The 17,948-nt window shown below is 46.5% G+C and overlaps 1 protein-coding gene across 1 annotated transcript in view; it reads left to right on the forward strand.

Moving 5' to 3' along the window:
• Nucleotides 1-402: 402 nt before the first annotated feature.
• The window catches only part of LOC121859937 (heterogeneous nuclear ribonucleoprotein K-like), a 113,825-nt gene continuing 96,279 nt past the window's right edge, over nt 403-17,948 (forward strand). Inside the window, 1 exon segment of the mRNA XM_042356899.1 lies at nt 403-1,201. Coding sequence (XP_042212833.1) covers nt 418-1,201 — 784 coding nt within the window. The 5' untranslated portion in view covers nt 403-417.

Genomic DNA, 17,948 nt, shown 5'->3' on the forward strand with positions numbered 1-17,948 from the left:
AACACAACTGCTGCCCTACAGCTTGTACCCACCACCCAACTCTCTTATAAAGGATGTATTAGGGACAACTGTCATACAAAGTTGTGTACCGCACGTGGAGGTGATGTTGTGTTAGTGGTTGTGGCCGCCCAGGTCCCCGTGTTAAGACTTAGTGTTAGCACCACCTGTGTGTTGAGTCAACCTGTGTAGAGGTGAGACACTTGTGTCACCACCTGTGTGGAGCGTTTACCTGTGCGTGGAGACCAGTTGTGGACATTTGTCACCACCAGCTTTGTGGAGCAGCTACCTGTGTGTAGAGACTAGTTTTGGACAGGTGTGTTATCACCACCTTTGTGTCAACGTCGGGTGTGTGTGACCCAGCTCAGGTGAAGGAGGGGAGTGAGAGGAGTGTGTTGGTGGTGGTGGTCGCTGCCGTATATGAGTGACCACTCGTTGAAGAACAGCGTGGTGGTGGAGTGCGGTGGTGGTGGAGGACCTGGCTGGTGCATCACTAAGAGCGTCACCACCATGTACGGCAGCTACACCTCCGGCGGCGCCACCTCCACCCAGGTATACGGCGCCCAGTACTCAGGAGGGCCCGCAGCGCTCCCCTCCCCTGCCGTTGAGCCGCTAGTATTCAGTGTGCCGCCTCCCCCGACCTACCCGCCGCCCCACGACCCCTGCACCGCCTGCACGGCCTGCACCTCATGTGGGCGGAACAGCACGGCCACACATCACTATCACCACCCTACGCCCACCATCACGCCCGTCTCCGTATCACCCACGAGCCAGTCCGAGGAGGATCGCACCCTGGCGTTACAGCTACGAGCAGCGGCTATCTTCAACAAGACGGACGTGATGGTGCCTGGTGGAGCCCTCACGGTGCCGCCCCCTGCCCTCAACCTCCCACCCCCGCCCACAACTACCTTCCCTTACCCTCCACCCATACACCCCGTCCAGCCCACCCTCCCTGCCTCCCACCTCTACGACACCAACAGCGCCCCCGCCCATTACTGCACCTGCGACGCCTCCCCCACCAGTAACTGCTCGAGCTCGTCCTCGCCGCTCCCCTCGTGTCCCTTCCATTCCCTGGCCCTCACCTCCTCCTCCTGCAACACCGCAGCAGCATTCCTCCCCCTTTCTGGCATGGTGACCCTCTCCAACACCGCCTCCACCACCACCACCAGCACCACCGCTTACCTACACTCTCCGTCTCCCTCAGGTCAGTCTTGGCCGGGACCACCAAAGTACTCGACCCCCCTCCCTCCCTCCCTCCCCCTCCCTCCCCCTCATTATCAAATAAACTTTTTCATTTTTAATCCCGTAAAAGTGTTGAACAGCCTCGTATGGACGTGGTGGTTTGCCTCGCCCCTGCACTCACTCTCGTCCCCCTTAAACGTCTATTACTTGTCTCATCTGTCTGGAGAATTTGGCAAATTTTAATCCCTACCACAGCCTGGGTCAGTCCGCCCTTCTCCGCCCCGCCCCGCTCTAACCCTTCAGTGTTACAGTCTGCCCCGCCCTACCTCCACCCACCAGTCTTGAGGCCGTTCTCATATGTTGGTCATGATGCCCCGCCGACTAAGTCACCCCAACACACACTAATAGAGCTGGGGATGTTAACACGTGTTGCTGCCCCCCGGTGCTATTGAACACGCCTAGACCTACTACCACACCTTTACTGCATTTTATATTTTTTTACAGAAAGTTTGAATATTGTTAATTATTACAAAAACAGGCTGGAGACGTTTATAAAAAAGATATTTCTGAAATTTTAATCTCGTGTTAGTTCTCTATATGAAGCTAATTTAGAATGCTTGTTGACCAATAACTACTGAGAGACCTGACGTGAACCGAACTGGCCATTCGAGCTTAACTATCTTTTGGTATTTTATAGTTGAGATAAGGTTAGTTTGTGTTGTAGTCTCACAGCTGCCTTTATTAAACACCTAATGGTAATTTCGGGTAGTTTTATGTCCTCCACCCGTGTCTGGAGTAATTGTGAAAAACTAAAAAAAAATGCAGTAAATGTTTCCAAAGTCCGTGCAAGGTGTTTAAAGTACTACACAGTCCCCCCCCCCTTGACACCTCCCTCAGACCCTCCCCATTACAGGCTCCTCTCCCCCCTCCCCTTCTCACTTCCTCCTCCTCTTCGTCCCCCTCTGAGGTAGCCCCACTCTTCACGCTTCTCTTTCAGGTCTCGGCGGTGTAATCGTCAGCTTCTATTCTTACAGGTAACAAGTCTGTGTTCTTGTATTAATTGGAGCCGTGAGCAGCAGCGAGTGTTTATATAAGTCCCTCCTCTGTGAAGGTGTAGTAAAGTGCCTCATAATCCACCGACCAGAGGAAGTGTGTGGACCCCGACGTAGCCCCTGGGAAGTGTACCCTTTGACTTACCCCTGTGAAGTGTCCCTGTCAAGTGCCCTTCCCCGCATGGTGCCACAGTGACCTACTCCTGTGAAAAGTGCCCCTGTGACCCGCCTGCCCCCCTGTAAGGTGCCACACTAGGAGAGGTGCACAGCCCAGTGGATGAACCTTTGCTTGCAGGTGCGACGTTGAGGCCAGCAGGAGTGTTGTCGGTCTTCACACCAACAGGGTAGGAGACTGAGTGACCGGCTGGTCCTGGCCTCCTCACCCTCCTGGGGCCAAACTCGCCACAAACTGTCTGCACTATGTCACACTTTACTTACCTTCCTGAAGCGTTAACCCGTTGGTACATTAACTCATTCTATTGACGAATCCCTAGAGTGTGTTTTCTGGGGGCCGCATTATACTGGTTCACTTAACACACTAATGAACTTCCTTTTCATTTGTTTTGATACTGACGGGGGGGGGTAATAATTTTGATTTTGTTGGTTCATATACTAATGACCCTTTCCTTTTCGTTCTTAACTGCCGGGGGTATGAGCTTTTTGACGTAAAGGAGGACTTCTGGAGACGAGTGTAGAGTTATATTAAGGTGTGCGAGAGGACGCTGTTTATTTGAGCCATGGAGAAATATTAGCAAAGGCGTGTGGTATGAGAGGAGGTGTAATGTAGACCCGTGTGTGGCTCACCTAAACGTTGAAGGTGGGAGGTCATGGTTTGGCTCTGGCACAAGGTTGGGTTGGTTGGGCAGGGAGGAGTGGAGAGATTATTATGATATCAGACGAGAGGGATCCGTAGAGTCGGGGTGATGGCGCTAGCGAATGGCTGGGTGGATGAAGGGGACAAAGGTAGAGTGTGTGTGTGTGTGTGGGGATCTTAAACCTAGTAAACAATGTGTATTTGCTCGAAAGATACATACATACATACATTTCTCTAACCCCTTCACCCCCTCTTGCATGTCTTCCCTCACACCCCTCGTTCCTCACGTGTCACCTCCTACACGTCTGTCGCACCTCGTTCCACACGTGTCACCCTTTAGACCTCTATCACACTTCACCCCTCACACACATATACTAATTTGACCTTCGTGTTGACGTGGATATTGACCCTCATCTTCCGCATCAGATCTACGCCGTAATTGACCCATAGTGGTTGAGGTTGATAAGCTGTCAGCGGGAGAGGTTAGTTTATTGCCTGACGTTGAGTGTTGTCTGAATTCTCAAACCATGAGGGTGATTTACCTTAGCTTAGCTTAGCTTACCTTAGCTTACCTTACCTTACTTAACCTTACCTTATCTTACCTTACCTTACTTTACTTAAACTTACCTTATCTTACTTTATTTAAACTTGCTTTACCTTACCTTACCTTACCTTACCTTACCTTACCTTACCTACTTGTGAAGGTCGTCTAGGGGGGGTAGGAGACATGATGCACGTGTGAATAAGTGTGGATGTTATAACACAGGGAGCATGATATGTAATAATCTGAGTAACATGATTGACTGTGATGTTACCTGCAAGCAGTATAGGACATGATGACAACGGGATAGTTTAAGAGTTCAAATATTAGTGGAATACGATGTTGATCTCTACAGTGAGCCTTACTCTTCCCCCAGCATGTCTCCCCTTGTGATGTTGCCCTCGTTGGTGTACTGTATATATCAATTTGGTGTATGTTAGTTTGGCTACAAGGGAAGATGTGGTGTGTTGTAGCGAAAAGGATGTAGAACTGTAGTTGGACTCTGGCGGCGGTAGGAGTGTGTTCAGTGGACTCTGGCGACGTATGGAGGGTGTTGGGTGGACTCTGGCGACGATAGGAGGGTGTTGGGTGGACTGGCGACGAGTGGGTGGTGTTGAGTGGACTGGCGACGAGTGGGTGGTGTTGGGTGGACTCAGGCGACGAGTGGGTGGTGTTGGGTGGACTCAGGCGACGAGTGGGTGGTGTTGGGTGGACTCTAGCGACACTTTTGGTGTTAAAGAGACTAATTTACCATGTATGCCGCTGGGACAAACGATTATCGTTTGCGGCATTTAATGGGAAAACGTAAATCAGTGGTTGACATCTGCGGCCTCCTCTACCACCTTTTTACAACCTCTTAATGACGTTTCCCTTGAGTCTTGGCCAAACCCGCCGCCCCTTGCACTTAGTGACCTCATCAAGCCTTCGCTCACGTATGTCTGCACGTCCACCCTCATATGCACATACGCCCTGCTGGTGCTGATGTTTGCTCGTCATTTACATGAGTGGAGGACGACCCAGAGTCGTCAGTAGAGCGACAGGACACAGGTGAGAGCATCCGTAAGAATGTTTGAGGGCAGTGAGCTGTGCAGGTGTGGCGTGCCAAGTGATAACCCTCGATGATGGACGGTGGCTCGCTTTCCTGCCACTCCTCCTCCTCCTCCTCTGGTGTCTCAAGGTGAACTGTGTTGCTGCCAACATGTCCAAACCCCTAAGTCCCAACATTACCCCCCCCCCTCCCTTCCCCTCCCCCAGCAATCTTTTGATCCGGTGTGATGCATAGTTTGGAGAGAGAGAGAGAGAGAGACCGTGGGACACCGGGACGTGAGTGTAATGACGCTGTCCGCCACTCCGTCCCTTTTGCGTGGTGCACAGCTGTTAGGGATTTACGAGGCAGTGTTGAGGGTTGAAGGAGAGGGACGCAACTGGCCCTATCATTACATCTCCCAGCCTCGTTACTGCTTATTGATGACGCAGCTCTGGCGACGTTACTGGCACTAGAGGCTTAACCCACTGTTAGTATGGAAACAATTCAGGTCGTATGCAGGATTTGGTAATTTTTTATATTTTATTCACTTAAATCTTTTCCTCATTACAAACTCTTAGACAAGACTGAGAAACAGCAAGTAAGAAATATACACATAGGGCGTACCTTAAATTAACATTGTTACCCCCTTGTGTACTGGGTCCCCTCTGTGCTGAATAAAATCGACTGTCGTTAACAAATATTAAAAGTGACGTCCCGTTGTGATGGGGTTAAAGTCGACGCGTCTTAAATGTGAACAGTGTAGTAGTATTGAACTGTACTTTGGAACTAAACGAATTGTAAGTCTTTTAAGTATGTTTTTATATTGTATTCATCTATATTGTATTAATTTATATGTTTACGATTGTGTATAGATTATCTTATTTCACGTAAGTGTATTTATGTAAAAAGCCCTGGGAGGTGTATGTATAACCTTCATTTATCATAGTTGGTGATAAAAGTGGACTAGTTTAGTGCGTTTTCTATATTTGGTCCGTGAGAGAAAATGTTATATATGTGGAGTTTTGACGGGTGACGATTTCAAAATATACACTTTTCTCCTCTTGGTAATTTTGGTTATAGATACGTTACAGTTAGCATTATAAGATGACTAATAAAAAATAATGGCTAAGGGATACAATAAATATTTTAAAACTACAGGAAATATAAGAGGCTGGCAGTCTCACCCATTCACCGTAAAGAACAAGGTATCTCAGCGGCGTTGAATACTGCCGATAGAGAATGAGAAAGCCATTTATTAATTTGTATATTCGGGATGTATAAAAGCAGATACGTTGCAGTTGTGGCGCCAAAACGAGTCATAGATGAGCCAGGGGTGGGCGTCGGAGGCTGAGGCTCGCTGTAATAAAATCCCAATTAACTTTACCTAACAGGGTATTACAGGTTCCCAGAAATTTGAGCTGGCGGGGGATTTTGTTCATTTAATTATTCTGCTGTTGGGATATTGTCTTGTGAAATAGAATTGAGAGAGGGATTTTGTCCAGTGTAATGCCGTTATAGGGTCTGTCTGTCTGTCTGCCTCTGTCTGTCTATTTGTCTGTATGGTGTAACTTGGTGTCGTTCTTGTCTGTTTTCTGTTTTTTATAGTAGTAGTAGTAGTAAATGTACCGTTTTTAGGTTGCGGTACTAGGGTAGAGAGGAGACCTGTGTACCATTGGTTTCCGTAACTAACTCTCTCGGTGGTGGGAGTTTGTCTAATGGGATTTTGGGATGGGAGTTTATTCATTTGGGATTTTGTGGGATTTTTTTCGTTTTGTTTTTTCTGGCATATTTTGTGTCATGCTGTACGTCCTTTGGGGTTTTTCTTCAATATTAATCTGTCAAATGGGATTTAGTTTGGTGGTATTTTGTAGTGAGGTTTTCTCTGGTGGTATTTTGTGTAGTAAGAGTCTTGTGTGGCGGTACATCGTTGGTTGGCCGTGTAAGTGTTGTGGGAGGAGGGGGGTCGACCTTGGCACATGGTGAGGTGGTGTTGAGCCCTTACCCTGCATGAATCAATAGGCTTGAGCTGCCTGCCTGCCTGCCTGGCCTGGCCTGCCTGGCCGCTCCCTCACCCCTGCCCTCCACCGCTAGGCTGCTATACAAGGCTAGCTTACCGCCCTTCGCTCTCCCACTCCCTCCCTCCCTCCTGGTGTTGCTAGTGGCACAGCTCTCTCTAGCAGTACCGCTTACCCCTTTCAGTCAATATCTTTGTTGCAATTGCTATGCCGCTTAGAACTTTGCCATGACGCTTGTAACTTTGCCATGACATTGTAACTTTGCATTGGCACATGTTAGGAGCCATGTTATTTGCCATTCTTCCAGGAAGTGGTTAAATTTGTCGAGATATCACAAAAAAACCTCGCTTGATTGGTATTTTTCTTTGTTGGTGTACGACATAGCTCTCTCTCTCTCTCTCTCTCTCTCTCTCTCTCTCTCTCTCTCTCATTGTATCTGCCCAAATTTTTGTGACCGTGTTAAAAAAATTTCAAGGGCGTTACATGACTAAGAATATATATATGTATATATATATATATATATATATATATATATATATATATATATATATATATATATATATATATATATATATATACACACACACACACACTTTAGTGCTTTTACCCTATAAGATGTGCACAGTAACTCAATAATGGTGTGACCACCTGAAGATTAGCTAGATAACCTAACCCCTCCAGGTAGCGTTAAGGTGTTTAATCATCAGGTAAAATATGTTGAGCGGCTAATATTCAGGCGATCAGAACTTTGTGTGTGTGTGTGTGTGTGTGTGTGTGTGTGTGTGTGTGTGTGTTATAGGTGTGAGAATTTGCTGAAGTTAGATCATTATGAAGGAACCTAGAAATTAACTTTTGGAAATGTTGGACAAAATCTAACAACGAAGGTTTGTGTATGGAAGGATAAAAGAGACTGGAGCTGGTGGAAAGATTTGTTCCTCGGGATTTTGTTCCGTGGAAAAAATTTCACTGGAGTTTTGTTCGGCTGGAAATTGTTCTTGTTGGCTTTCTGTTGGACAGAAAATTATTTGGTGGGAATTTTTTGGCGGAAAGATTTGGGCTTGGGTTTTATTCCTCAAGAAAATTGTTTTTTGGGATTTTGGTCGACAATCCCATGACGACTATGTTTGGGTAAGTTAGGCTTGGTGTGTACATCTGTGCTGTCGTTTAAAAGGTTATGCGTATCCGACTCTCTCGCAAAAGTAAATTGAGACCGAACCCAGGGTCGGTAGCCGCGGCCTTTTAATATTGGGAGGTGGGATTTGGCCCCGTGGAAAATTGTGTGGGAGAAATATTCTGTGGGAGGATTTTGTGGGGTGGAGCGACGGACTGGAGCAGCAAGGTGGGCGACGTGGTGTTGTCAGTTATGAGGGCGGCGGAGGGAGGGAACTCGGGGAAGGAGGGAGGAAGGCGTTGAGTGGAGGGCTGGGGGGGAGGGGGTAGGTAGGTTGGTTAGTAGCGCGGGAACACCACCTCCCGCATATTACCTGAACGTTTTTGTACGTAAAACCCGCCTCCTAACACCCACTCACACCACTAGCAGTCACCTCAGCAACACACCATCTGCAGCAGGGTGGGAAGGCGTTAGTAGTGGGCTGGTATTGCTTCCTCGTAATTCATGAACTAGGCGAGGCAGCTTAGTAGAATGTGACACCACTTTATGCCGTACCAGAGTGACGCCATGTTAGTGTTACCGTAGAGTGAGGCGGCGATTATGAATAATTTCTCAGGGTTTCTTTTACACGTACTGTGAGCCAAGGGTTTTTGAAGTTCCCGAGGACAAGGAACGCGCCCTTTAATATTTCATTGATATGCTGTAAGGAGGCAGTGTGTATCTGTAGTAATGTAAAACAGAATAAGGCCATTGTTATTACCCAAACGAACGCCGCTGGTAAATATTTCCATAGCGTCGCTTTTTTTACGAGTATAACTGGCAGAAGAACCCGGAGTTTAGTATTACTTTTGAGATACATTAAGTTAAAGAATAAAGTTGCACAAAATGTTACTTTAATTATAATATGACCAAAAAAGACGTTGATAATTTGATAAAAGTAATAAGATTTTGTTGGGCGAGTACACCATTTCGTTTCGTAAAATTTTTTTTTATTTATATTACCATGAATGTGGGTTTCTTCGGTAATATATAAAACAAAAATCATAGTTTAGTTTTATTACAGGATAGTACCGTAGAAGTTGGTGATGTTAGGAGGAGGATAGTTAAAAGTAATGGAAGTGAAGCCCGGCCCTGGTGGAGCGTGGGATGGGGGATCGGTGTGGCGGCAGTGTGCATGGTCGGCCACTTGGGTGACGGTCGATGTGGCATTAAAATTTTAGTCGTGCATGTGGAGTATGGTGGATGCGGTGGATACTGCGGCTGTTTGGTGACGGCTTGGCAGGTGGACTGGATAGTTCTCTGGCTTGAATGTTTTGGTCTCAAAGGCTTAAGGTCTTATAACACTATTCTCAAGCTCTTACGTAAGATAACTTCAAAATTGAAAATGTATTTTTATTATTGGTATTGTAGAGGCGTGGGTGAGGCGTGAGGCAGGGAGACAGTGGTGGTGGTGCGTGTAATTCATTGGCTCGATACATACTAGTGAATATTTGACGTTAATGGGTGGGCGGTAGCGGCCCTGCCCGCCCCGCACTCCCTCTCAGGCCTGGTCAGCTTGTAAAAGTTGTCTTGCACTGGAATACTGTTTGTTCTAGACCCAAACTTAACACAGGAATATTAAAACAAATGCATTCGGTAATTGTTCTGAATTTATATAAAGGCGTCGTTATTATTTAGATACCTTATATTTTTCTTAACTATATCTTCGTCGCTTTAAAATTGGAATTGAAAATCGTTGATTATAAAATACGTATACCTCCTCCCCCCTCCCCAAGAAAAGGCCATATTTGGTGACAAGAAATCAACTTTTTCCCAACCATTTGATACTATCTGAGATCGTTAGTTATAGTATAATTTACCTCTATTTAATATAAGATTTTTTCATTGATATGTAATTAATAGATTTATTTCCAGTACTTCTAAATAATATAATAGTATTGGACACGAAGAATATTTTAAAATCCAAAATGATACATAACTAAAAATAGTATTTATATTAACACTAATGATAATAGTCCTAATTACAATAATAACAGTAATATTTATGTTAACACTATTAATGCCGTGGTACTTATAGAAATGTTAAACATCAAAATAATAATAATAATAATAATAATAATAATAATAATAATAGTAATAATAATTATTTATCAACCTTAGCTGGCCAACGTGTAAATAAAACCACATTATATAGAGGGAGACACTATCACTGCCATACATACTGTAGATCCATCGTTTCCTCTGCCCTGGTCTGGGTATAGGAGAAACAGGTAATATTCGTCTGGGTTGAGGAGCTGGTCAGTTCCCACGAAGATCAATCAATCAATATAACCGAAGCTGAATGTTACATGAAGCGGAACCAATACAAACACAACTTAGATAGTTCATGGAATTTAAAATGTCCTCAATTGAATTATGTTCTTTATTTATACACTATAATATGTACAGTAGGTGACTATTGCCTCAATACACGTAGTATGATCACTGGCTCTACTCTTCATTATATTGGATTTGATGATAATAACAATCATGAATTTAATAAAAGTAATAATAATCGTGATAAAATAATAAAAGTATTGACTGGTAATTTCTGTAGTCTCATATTATGTTTTACAGTATATGTATAGAAAGAGTTTAAACCTTCAGAATTTACTGTAAAGTTAAGTATAGAAGTGATTGGGTTAACTGGAGACGATGTGCTAAGAACATAAGAATGGAGGAAACTGCAACGGGGTTATTGGTCCATACTGGGCAGTCCCGTTTACATCCAACCCCTATCGCTCAAATATCCGTCCAACCTATATTTTGAAGCTACCCAGTGTGTTCGAGTTAATGATGTTCAGTACGTGTTCTACTCATCCACGCTTAAATCTAAATTTATCTAATTTAAAACCATTGCTACTAGTTCACTCTTGGTTGGATAGTTTGAGTACCTTTGTTATATCACCTTGTTTAACCCTGGCTTCAATTTATACTGACAAGATAATCTCACCTTATCTCTTATGTTGTAGTACCTGGTTTGGGCCCACCCTTCAGGCTGACCCACCTTTACCCACCCAAACCTACCTCCCACTCCCTCGGGTCTTATCAGAGCTTCTCTCCTGCCTGAGTTCTTATCAGTTTTTTATATGCGATATTAGGGAGCCATGATAAACCCCCGATCTCTCTCTCTCTCTCTCTCTCTCTCTCTCTCTCTCTCTCTCTTTCGTAAAATGATGGTGTTGGTTATTGTTATTGTTGTGGCATTGAAGATGTTGTGTTAGTATCGGGGATTTGGGGTGTGGTGTTGATAGCAGAGCAGTGGTTGTGGTGTGGTGGTGGTTGTGGTGTGATGGTGGTTGTGGTGTGGTGGTAGTGGTGTGGTGGTGGTTGTGGTGTGTGATGGTGGTAGCGGTGTTTGATGGTGGTAGCGGTGTTTGATGGTGGTAGCGGTGTGATAGTGGTTGTGGTGTGGTGGTGGTTGTGGTAGTGGTGTGTGTTGGTTGTAGTGGTGTGTGATGGTGATAGTGGTGTGTTGTTGGTGGTAGTGGTGTGGTGGTTGTCGTGGTGTGGTGGTTGTCGTGCGTGGGGTGGAGTGTGCGTGTGGTGTTGGCCACAGTAAGGGGGGAGGGATGGAGGGGGGTGTTATGGATTTACCTGTGGACACTCCACCACCACACCTGCACCTCCTGCTAGACCTGCTTCCACCCAACCTGCCCTTATTCCTGGCCTTTCCCTACACCTGTCCCCTCACCTTCTATGCTCTACTTCCACCCATACCCCCTTTCTCTCACCCTGGACATAGTTCAGGTCTATGGCTTCTGTCCTAACCCCTAACCACTGACCGTAACCTAGCCAACATTCGTCCCTTGACACTAACCTAACCCCCAACTTTGGCATAATCCCATTGTTAGGGTTACGTGCCTTGGGTTCAGGGTAAGCATGTGTGTGGGTATGTTTGTATAGTGTTTACCTTGGGGCGGTGGAGGGGGGGGTTGAGTCCGTATTATATAAACTAAAATGCTAAAACAAATTCAAGTGTTGGGGGTGTATTTGTCTCGCCAGCACCTTCGAATTGATGTATGTAGACACCCTTGACGTCTACTGTACACACACACACACACACACACACACACACACACACACACAAGTACCTACGTTTTAAAATCAGTATCGTGACAACTTTGAACTACTGTAGGATAGGTTAGCGTTTGATTAGGTTAGGTTTAAGTTAGTGTTAGGTTAGGCTAACGTTATGGTATTTAATCATCACGTGTAATAAGCTGGGGTGGTTAATCTTCGTGTGATGCAACTACAGAAATGACCTAAGTGTGTGTGTGTGTGTGTCTGTGTGTGTGTGTGTGTGTGTGTGTGTTGACCTGTGACCTTTTACTGCCTCCACCTGGGTGTGTAGAGATGCTCCTTAACTTTCATTGTTCCATCAAGTACAGTTTGTTGTCTCGATTTTTTGACCCAAGTGAGTGAAGTCCAGTGTGTGTGTCCTCCTGTGTGTGTGTGTGTGTGTGTGTGTGTTTATGACGTGACCTGACAGTGTACATCTCTCTCTCTATCCGTTTATCTTCCCCTTCCCTTTTTCATATCCCTCTTTCCCTCCTCTTCTCCCTGCCCTCCCTCCCTTGTCCCTTTACCCTATCTATCTATCCATCCTCCATCTGTATTCCTGCCCACTCTTCCTCCTTCCCTCCACCCCTGCCTCCATTCCTACCTCCCTCCACCCCTGCCTCCATTCCTCCCTCCCTCCACCCCTGCCTCCATTCCTACCTCCCTCCACCCCTGCCTCCATTCCTACCTCCCTCCACCCCTGCCTCCATTCCTACCTCCTCCACCCCTGCCTCCATTCCTCCCTCCCTCCACCCCTGCCTCCATCCTACCTCCCTCCACCTTGGCTCCATTCCTCCCTCCCTCCCACCCCTGCCTCCATTCCTCCCTCCCTCCTGCCTGCATTCCTACCTCCCTCCACCCTTGGCTCCACCCCTGCCTCCCTCCACCCCTGCCTCCCTCACCCCTGCCTCCATTCCTACTTCCCACCACCCAGCTCCATTCCTCCCTCCACCCTTGGCTCCATTCCTCCCTCCCTCCACCCTTGGCTCCATTCCTCCCTCCCTCCCTCCCTGCTCCCCCTTCCCCACCCCTTCCCTCTCTCCACCTATCTACCCCAGTTCCCCGCCTCCCACCCTCCAAGCAGGTTAGCACACTCCAGCCTGTGTCAGTAAGTGGACTTTAAACGACCGTCATAACAGCAAGGGATAATTTGGTCGGGCGCCGATTACTGTTGTTTTACACACTGGAAGCTGCTGTCTTACCTACTTGAGAGAGAGAGAGAGAGAGAGAGAGAGTATTTGAGCGGTGAAGGGGTAGTTAGGCGTGTACAGTATATAGGCTATGTATGTTGTGTGTATGGTATGTGTGTCAGAGAGAGTATTTGAGTGGTGAAGGGGTAGTTAGGGCGTGTACAGTATATAGGCTATGTATGTTTGTGTGTATGGTATGTGTGTCAGAGAGAGAGAGAGAGGTGTGTGTGTGTGTTGATGGTAACATTCACCTTGCTACATTCTTTGCTTTACCCACGTAGCTCTCCCCACCTCTGCCTCCCTCTGCACCTCCCCCTCTGCCTCCCCCCCTCTGCACGTCCCTCATTCTTCTTCCCCTATTTTCTCCCTCTTCTCCCCTCCCTCTACACCCTTACTCCTCTCTCCCTTCCATCTAAGTCAACCTAGTTCCCCTTCCTTCTCTCATTTCCCTTCCCAGGCCTACTCCTCCTACCTATCCCTTTCTCCCTCCCCCCCTAAGCGTCCCATTCCTCTCGCTATCTCCTCATTAGCCTTCCTCCTTACCTTCCCCCCCTCTCCTTACCCTCCCTCCTCCACATCCCTCCCTCCAATTTCCCCCTCCCCTCCCACAGGCGCCCGTTGACACAAGGCGTGACGTGGCAGTATCGGGAATCGACCCCGGGCCTCGTGCTGCTGGTGGTAGTGGCCAGGGACTGACCTGGGGAGAGGGTGAGAAGAAGGGAGAGAGGGTGAGGGAAGGAAGGGTGGGGGGTGTGAGGAAGGAAGGGGGGAGGGTTATGACCGGTGTTTGGGAGGGAGAAATGGCCAGCTTGAAGGATGGGGTGAAGGATGTGAGCAGCAAGTTGGGGAGGTGTAGGTGAAGAGTTCGGAGGTTGGTGGGGGTGAGAAGGGGTTGGGGGTTGTTTAAGAGAAGGAGGAAGTGGTTTGGTTCTGTGTTTATTAAAGGGGGTTGATGGGGGTGGCATATTTAGAGTTGGGGTGTTCTGGTGTCTGGAGGGAGAAATATATTAGTTAGGTCAGGTAACACACACACCTTCTCACCCCTCCCTCTCCCCTCCCCTAGCTTAACACACTTGTAGTATGAGCAAGGGGAGGGAGAGGTAGGGATGGGGAGGAGGGGGGGAGGAGGCCGGTCACCTACCCGCCTCCACCTGTGTGCCTTCATTATACGCTGTAATGCTCAAATTAGCCTCATTAATTATCGAGACCAGGTTGTATGAGGCCCGTTTGCGTGGATCGATTAGGTGTTTTAGGTGTGTGGTTTACCTGTGGTGGTGTTGATTGTGGTGGTATGGTTGTTGATGGTAGTGATTGAAGGTGGGGTTAGTTGAGGTGGTTGATGGTGGTGGTGTTGATTGTGGTAGTTTATGGTGGTGATGTTGATTGTGGTAGTTGTGGTAGGATAAAAGGGTGTGTAAAGGTAATGTTGTGTGGGTGTAACAAGGTCTTGAAGGTACAACTAGTAGACCTTGATCTTGTCTGGGTGAAAATAGACCCAGCAACCTGTAACCTAATAACCTGACCCAACTAAACTAACCCAACCAACCAACCTAACAGCCGACCTTGACCCAACCAACCCGACCCAACCTGAACCCAACCCAACCCAACCTTACCTTACCCAGCCAACCCAACCCAACCCAACCCAACCCAACCCAGCCTTAGCCTGTTGCCTTACTCTTACCTTTTAACCAACCCAACCTGTAATGACCCGACCCAACCCAACCCAGCCAACCCAACTGTGACCAATGACAACCCAACCCATAGCCTGTTGACCCAATGACCTTACCTTGCAACCCAACCCAACCAATGAAAGACCTTGAGCCAATGACCGGACCCAACACGGTATTATTGACAACCTTGCTTCCCAACCTGACCCAGCAACCGACCCTAGCAACCTGACCTTGATAACCTATTAACCCAATTGCCAACCTACCTTACAATAGCCAATAACCTTACCTACCTTACCTTGCCTTGTACACAACCCAACCCAACCTAACCTAACCTAACCCAACCTGACCAACCCATTGACCCAACCCAGCCAACCAACCCACAACCCAACCCAACCCAACCTTATCCATCCTAACCCAACCTAACCTAACCTTTACAATTGTCTTAAATGTTCAGTTCCCAGTGATATTTTTAGTCATGTTCTTAATATAAATGTACCGAGTTATCAGGACACGAGTGTTAAGAAATACGAATAATCGGCACGCATTAATAATTGGATAATGATATCGTAAAGAGAAAACAATAATAATTATCACTTAATGTGTCTGTACCTGTAATGTGGTAATTATAAGTGGTAGCAAGCAGTAATAATGTGCTAATTATAAGTGGCAGTAAGAAGTAATAATGTGCTAATTATAAGTGGTAGTAAGCAGTAATAATGTGCTAATTATAAGTGGTAGTAAGTAATAATGTGCTAATTATAAGTGGTAGTAACTGTAATAATGTGCTAATTATAATTGTAGTAAGCAGTAATAATGTGCATTATAGTGGCAGTAAGCAGTAATAATGTGCTAATTATAAGTGGTAGTAAGCAGTAATAATGTGCTAATTATAAGTGGTAGTAAGTAATAATGTGCTAATTATAAGTGGCAGTAAGCAGTAATAATGTGCTAATTATAAGTGGTAGTAAGCAGTAATAATGTGCTAATTATAAGTGGCAGTAAGAAGTAATAATGTGCTAATTATAAGTGGCAGTAAGCAGTAATAATGTGCTAATTATTAGTGGAAATACGCAGTAATGATTTTAAGCAGGAGGGACAGTAAGCAGAAGGGCGAGACGGGCAGTGATGCAGTAGGAGCTAAGGGAGGAGGAGCCATGGGGGGGCACAGATCTGGCCTCTTGACAAGATATTGCGAAAAGATTATTAATTCGCCTAAGTAAATGTGTGTGTTACCAGATGAGCGCTGTGGTGGGGGGGGGGAAGAGGGTATGGGAGGGAGAGAGAGAGAAGGCGATGGATTAGATAGCCCTCAATCGTATTATATATAGACAGTAAACCGACCCAACCCAAACAAGACCCAACCCAACCTAACCTGGCTCAGCAGCGTCTTATATAGGTACATAATCTCACTAGTTAATTGGTCACCTGTTAAGGCTGGGGATCCATTTTTGCCTGCATGCCATAGATGACATGAACTATAGACGCAGTGAAGACAAACAAAAGAGTATCGAATCCCCTCGTTTATAAGGTTCGTGTTGACGTTTGGTATTGAATCGTTTATTGATCTGCTATAGAATTCAACTCGTCAAATCTGTCTGTCTGTGTTTGTCTGTCTGTCTTGTCTGTCTGTTATGTATTTGTCCGTCTGAAACCTAAGCTAACCTAATCGCTTTGTTGATCTGCAACTGATTTCAACTTTTCATATCTGTATTTTTATCTGTCTGTCTGTCTGTCTATCGTTTGCTTCCCAGTTCTTCCTTGAAGTGTGTGTGTGTGTGTGTGTGTGTGTGTGTGTGTGTGTGTGTGTGTGTGTGTGTTTCTTAACAACACATTCGAACAGGGAGGTGAAGTAATTTATTGACAAATGGTTAATGGTCTTGTGTAGGGAGACGGGTAGTTAGTGAAGGACAGGTGACAGGATATGACGGGTAGGGGGTGAGGAGATGGGGGGGTAGAGTAGGGGTTTTTAGGTTGTGGGGATGGCAGGTGTGGGGAGAGAATGGTGATATTTGTAAGCTTATGTTTCTACTATTGAGTTGAGATAATGGGGGGCTCTCTCTTCTCTTCTGCACACACACACACACACACTCACCACACACCTCACACACACACACACACACACACACACTCACCACACACACACCTCACACACACACAGTATAGAGCAACAGTGGCTGGCCATCCATTGATTGGTTGGCGCGGCGTCAACGATGGACGATCAATGCGGGAGTCGATATTTCATTACGGTGCGTCGCTCCCGGCCCCACACTCCTGTCTGGCCTAACAATACCGTTTACCGTCTCCTCAAAATGTGCTTCCCCCTTCTCTCCCTCCTCCCTCCCTCCTCCCTCCCCCTCCTCCTCCTCCTCCCTCCCTCCCCTCACCCCTCCTCCCTTCCAGCCTCCCTCCTTGGTCCCTCCCCAGCTTTCTCCATCTTCTCAAAATTCTGCCGACCCCTCCCCTGCCCTATCCTCCTCATCCAAATGCCATTCTTCCTGTTCTCTTCTCAGTATGTTACCCTCTTCCTCTTCCTTCCGCCACACCAAAACGTTATCTCTTCACTTCTCCTCCTCCTTACTCCTCCTTCTCACTTCTCCTCCTTCTCACTTCTCCTTCAACTGCTGCTGTCTGCCTCCCTCATCTCCTTTAAAAATACTCAAAGATGTGACACTTCGTCCACCTTCACCTCCAAGATGCTCCTCCACATTCACCTCGAAAATCTCAAAATGTTCCTCTACATCCACTTCGAAAATGCTCCTCTTCCTCCATATCCAAGATGCTCCTCGCCTTCCAAGATGCTCCTCCACCATGTTCCTCCACCTCCAAGATGCTCCTCCACCTCCACCATGCTCCTCCACTTCCAAGATGCTCCTCCACCTCCAAGATGCTCCTCCACCTCCACCATGCTCCTCCACCTCCAAGATGATCCTCCTCCACCATGCTCCTCCACCTCCAAGATGCTCCTCCACCATGCTCCTCCACCTCCAAGATGCAACTCCTCCTCCAAGATACTCTTAAGTGCTTAATATTGCACTCAAGGGCTTAATATTGTACTCAAGGCTTGGTATTGTACTCGGGGCTTGGTATTGTACTCAGGGGCTTGGTATTGTACCCAAGGGTTTAAGGAAATGACGCAGGAAAATGAAACAGTAACTAATAATAATAAACAATAATAATAATAATAATAATAATAATAATAATAATAATAATAATAGTTTTCAATTTAGTTTTGATAATTAATCGGTTAT

This window comes from Homarus americanus, unplaced genomic scaffold, assembly GCF_018991925.1.
Source record: "Homarus americanus isolate GMGI-L3 unplaced genomic scaffold, GMGI_Hamer_2.0 scaffold34581, whole genome shotgun sequence".
Classification (NCBI taxonomy): domain Eukaryota; kingdom Metazoa; phylum Arthropoda; class Malacostraca; order Decapoda; family Nephropidae; genus Homarus; species Homarus americanus.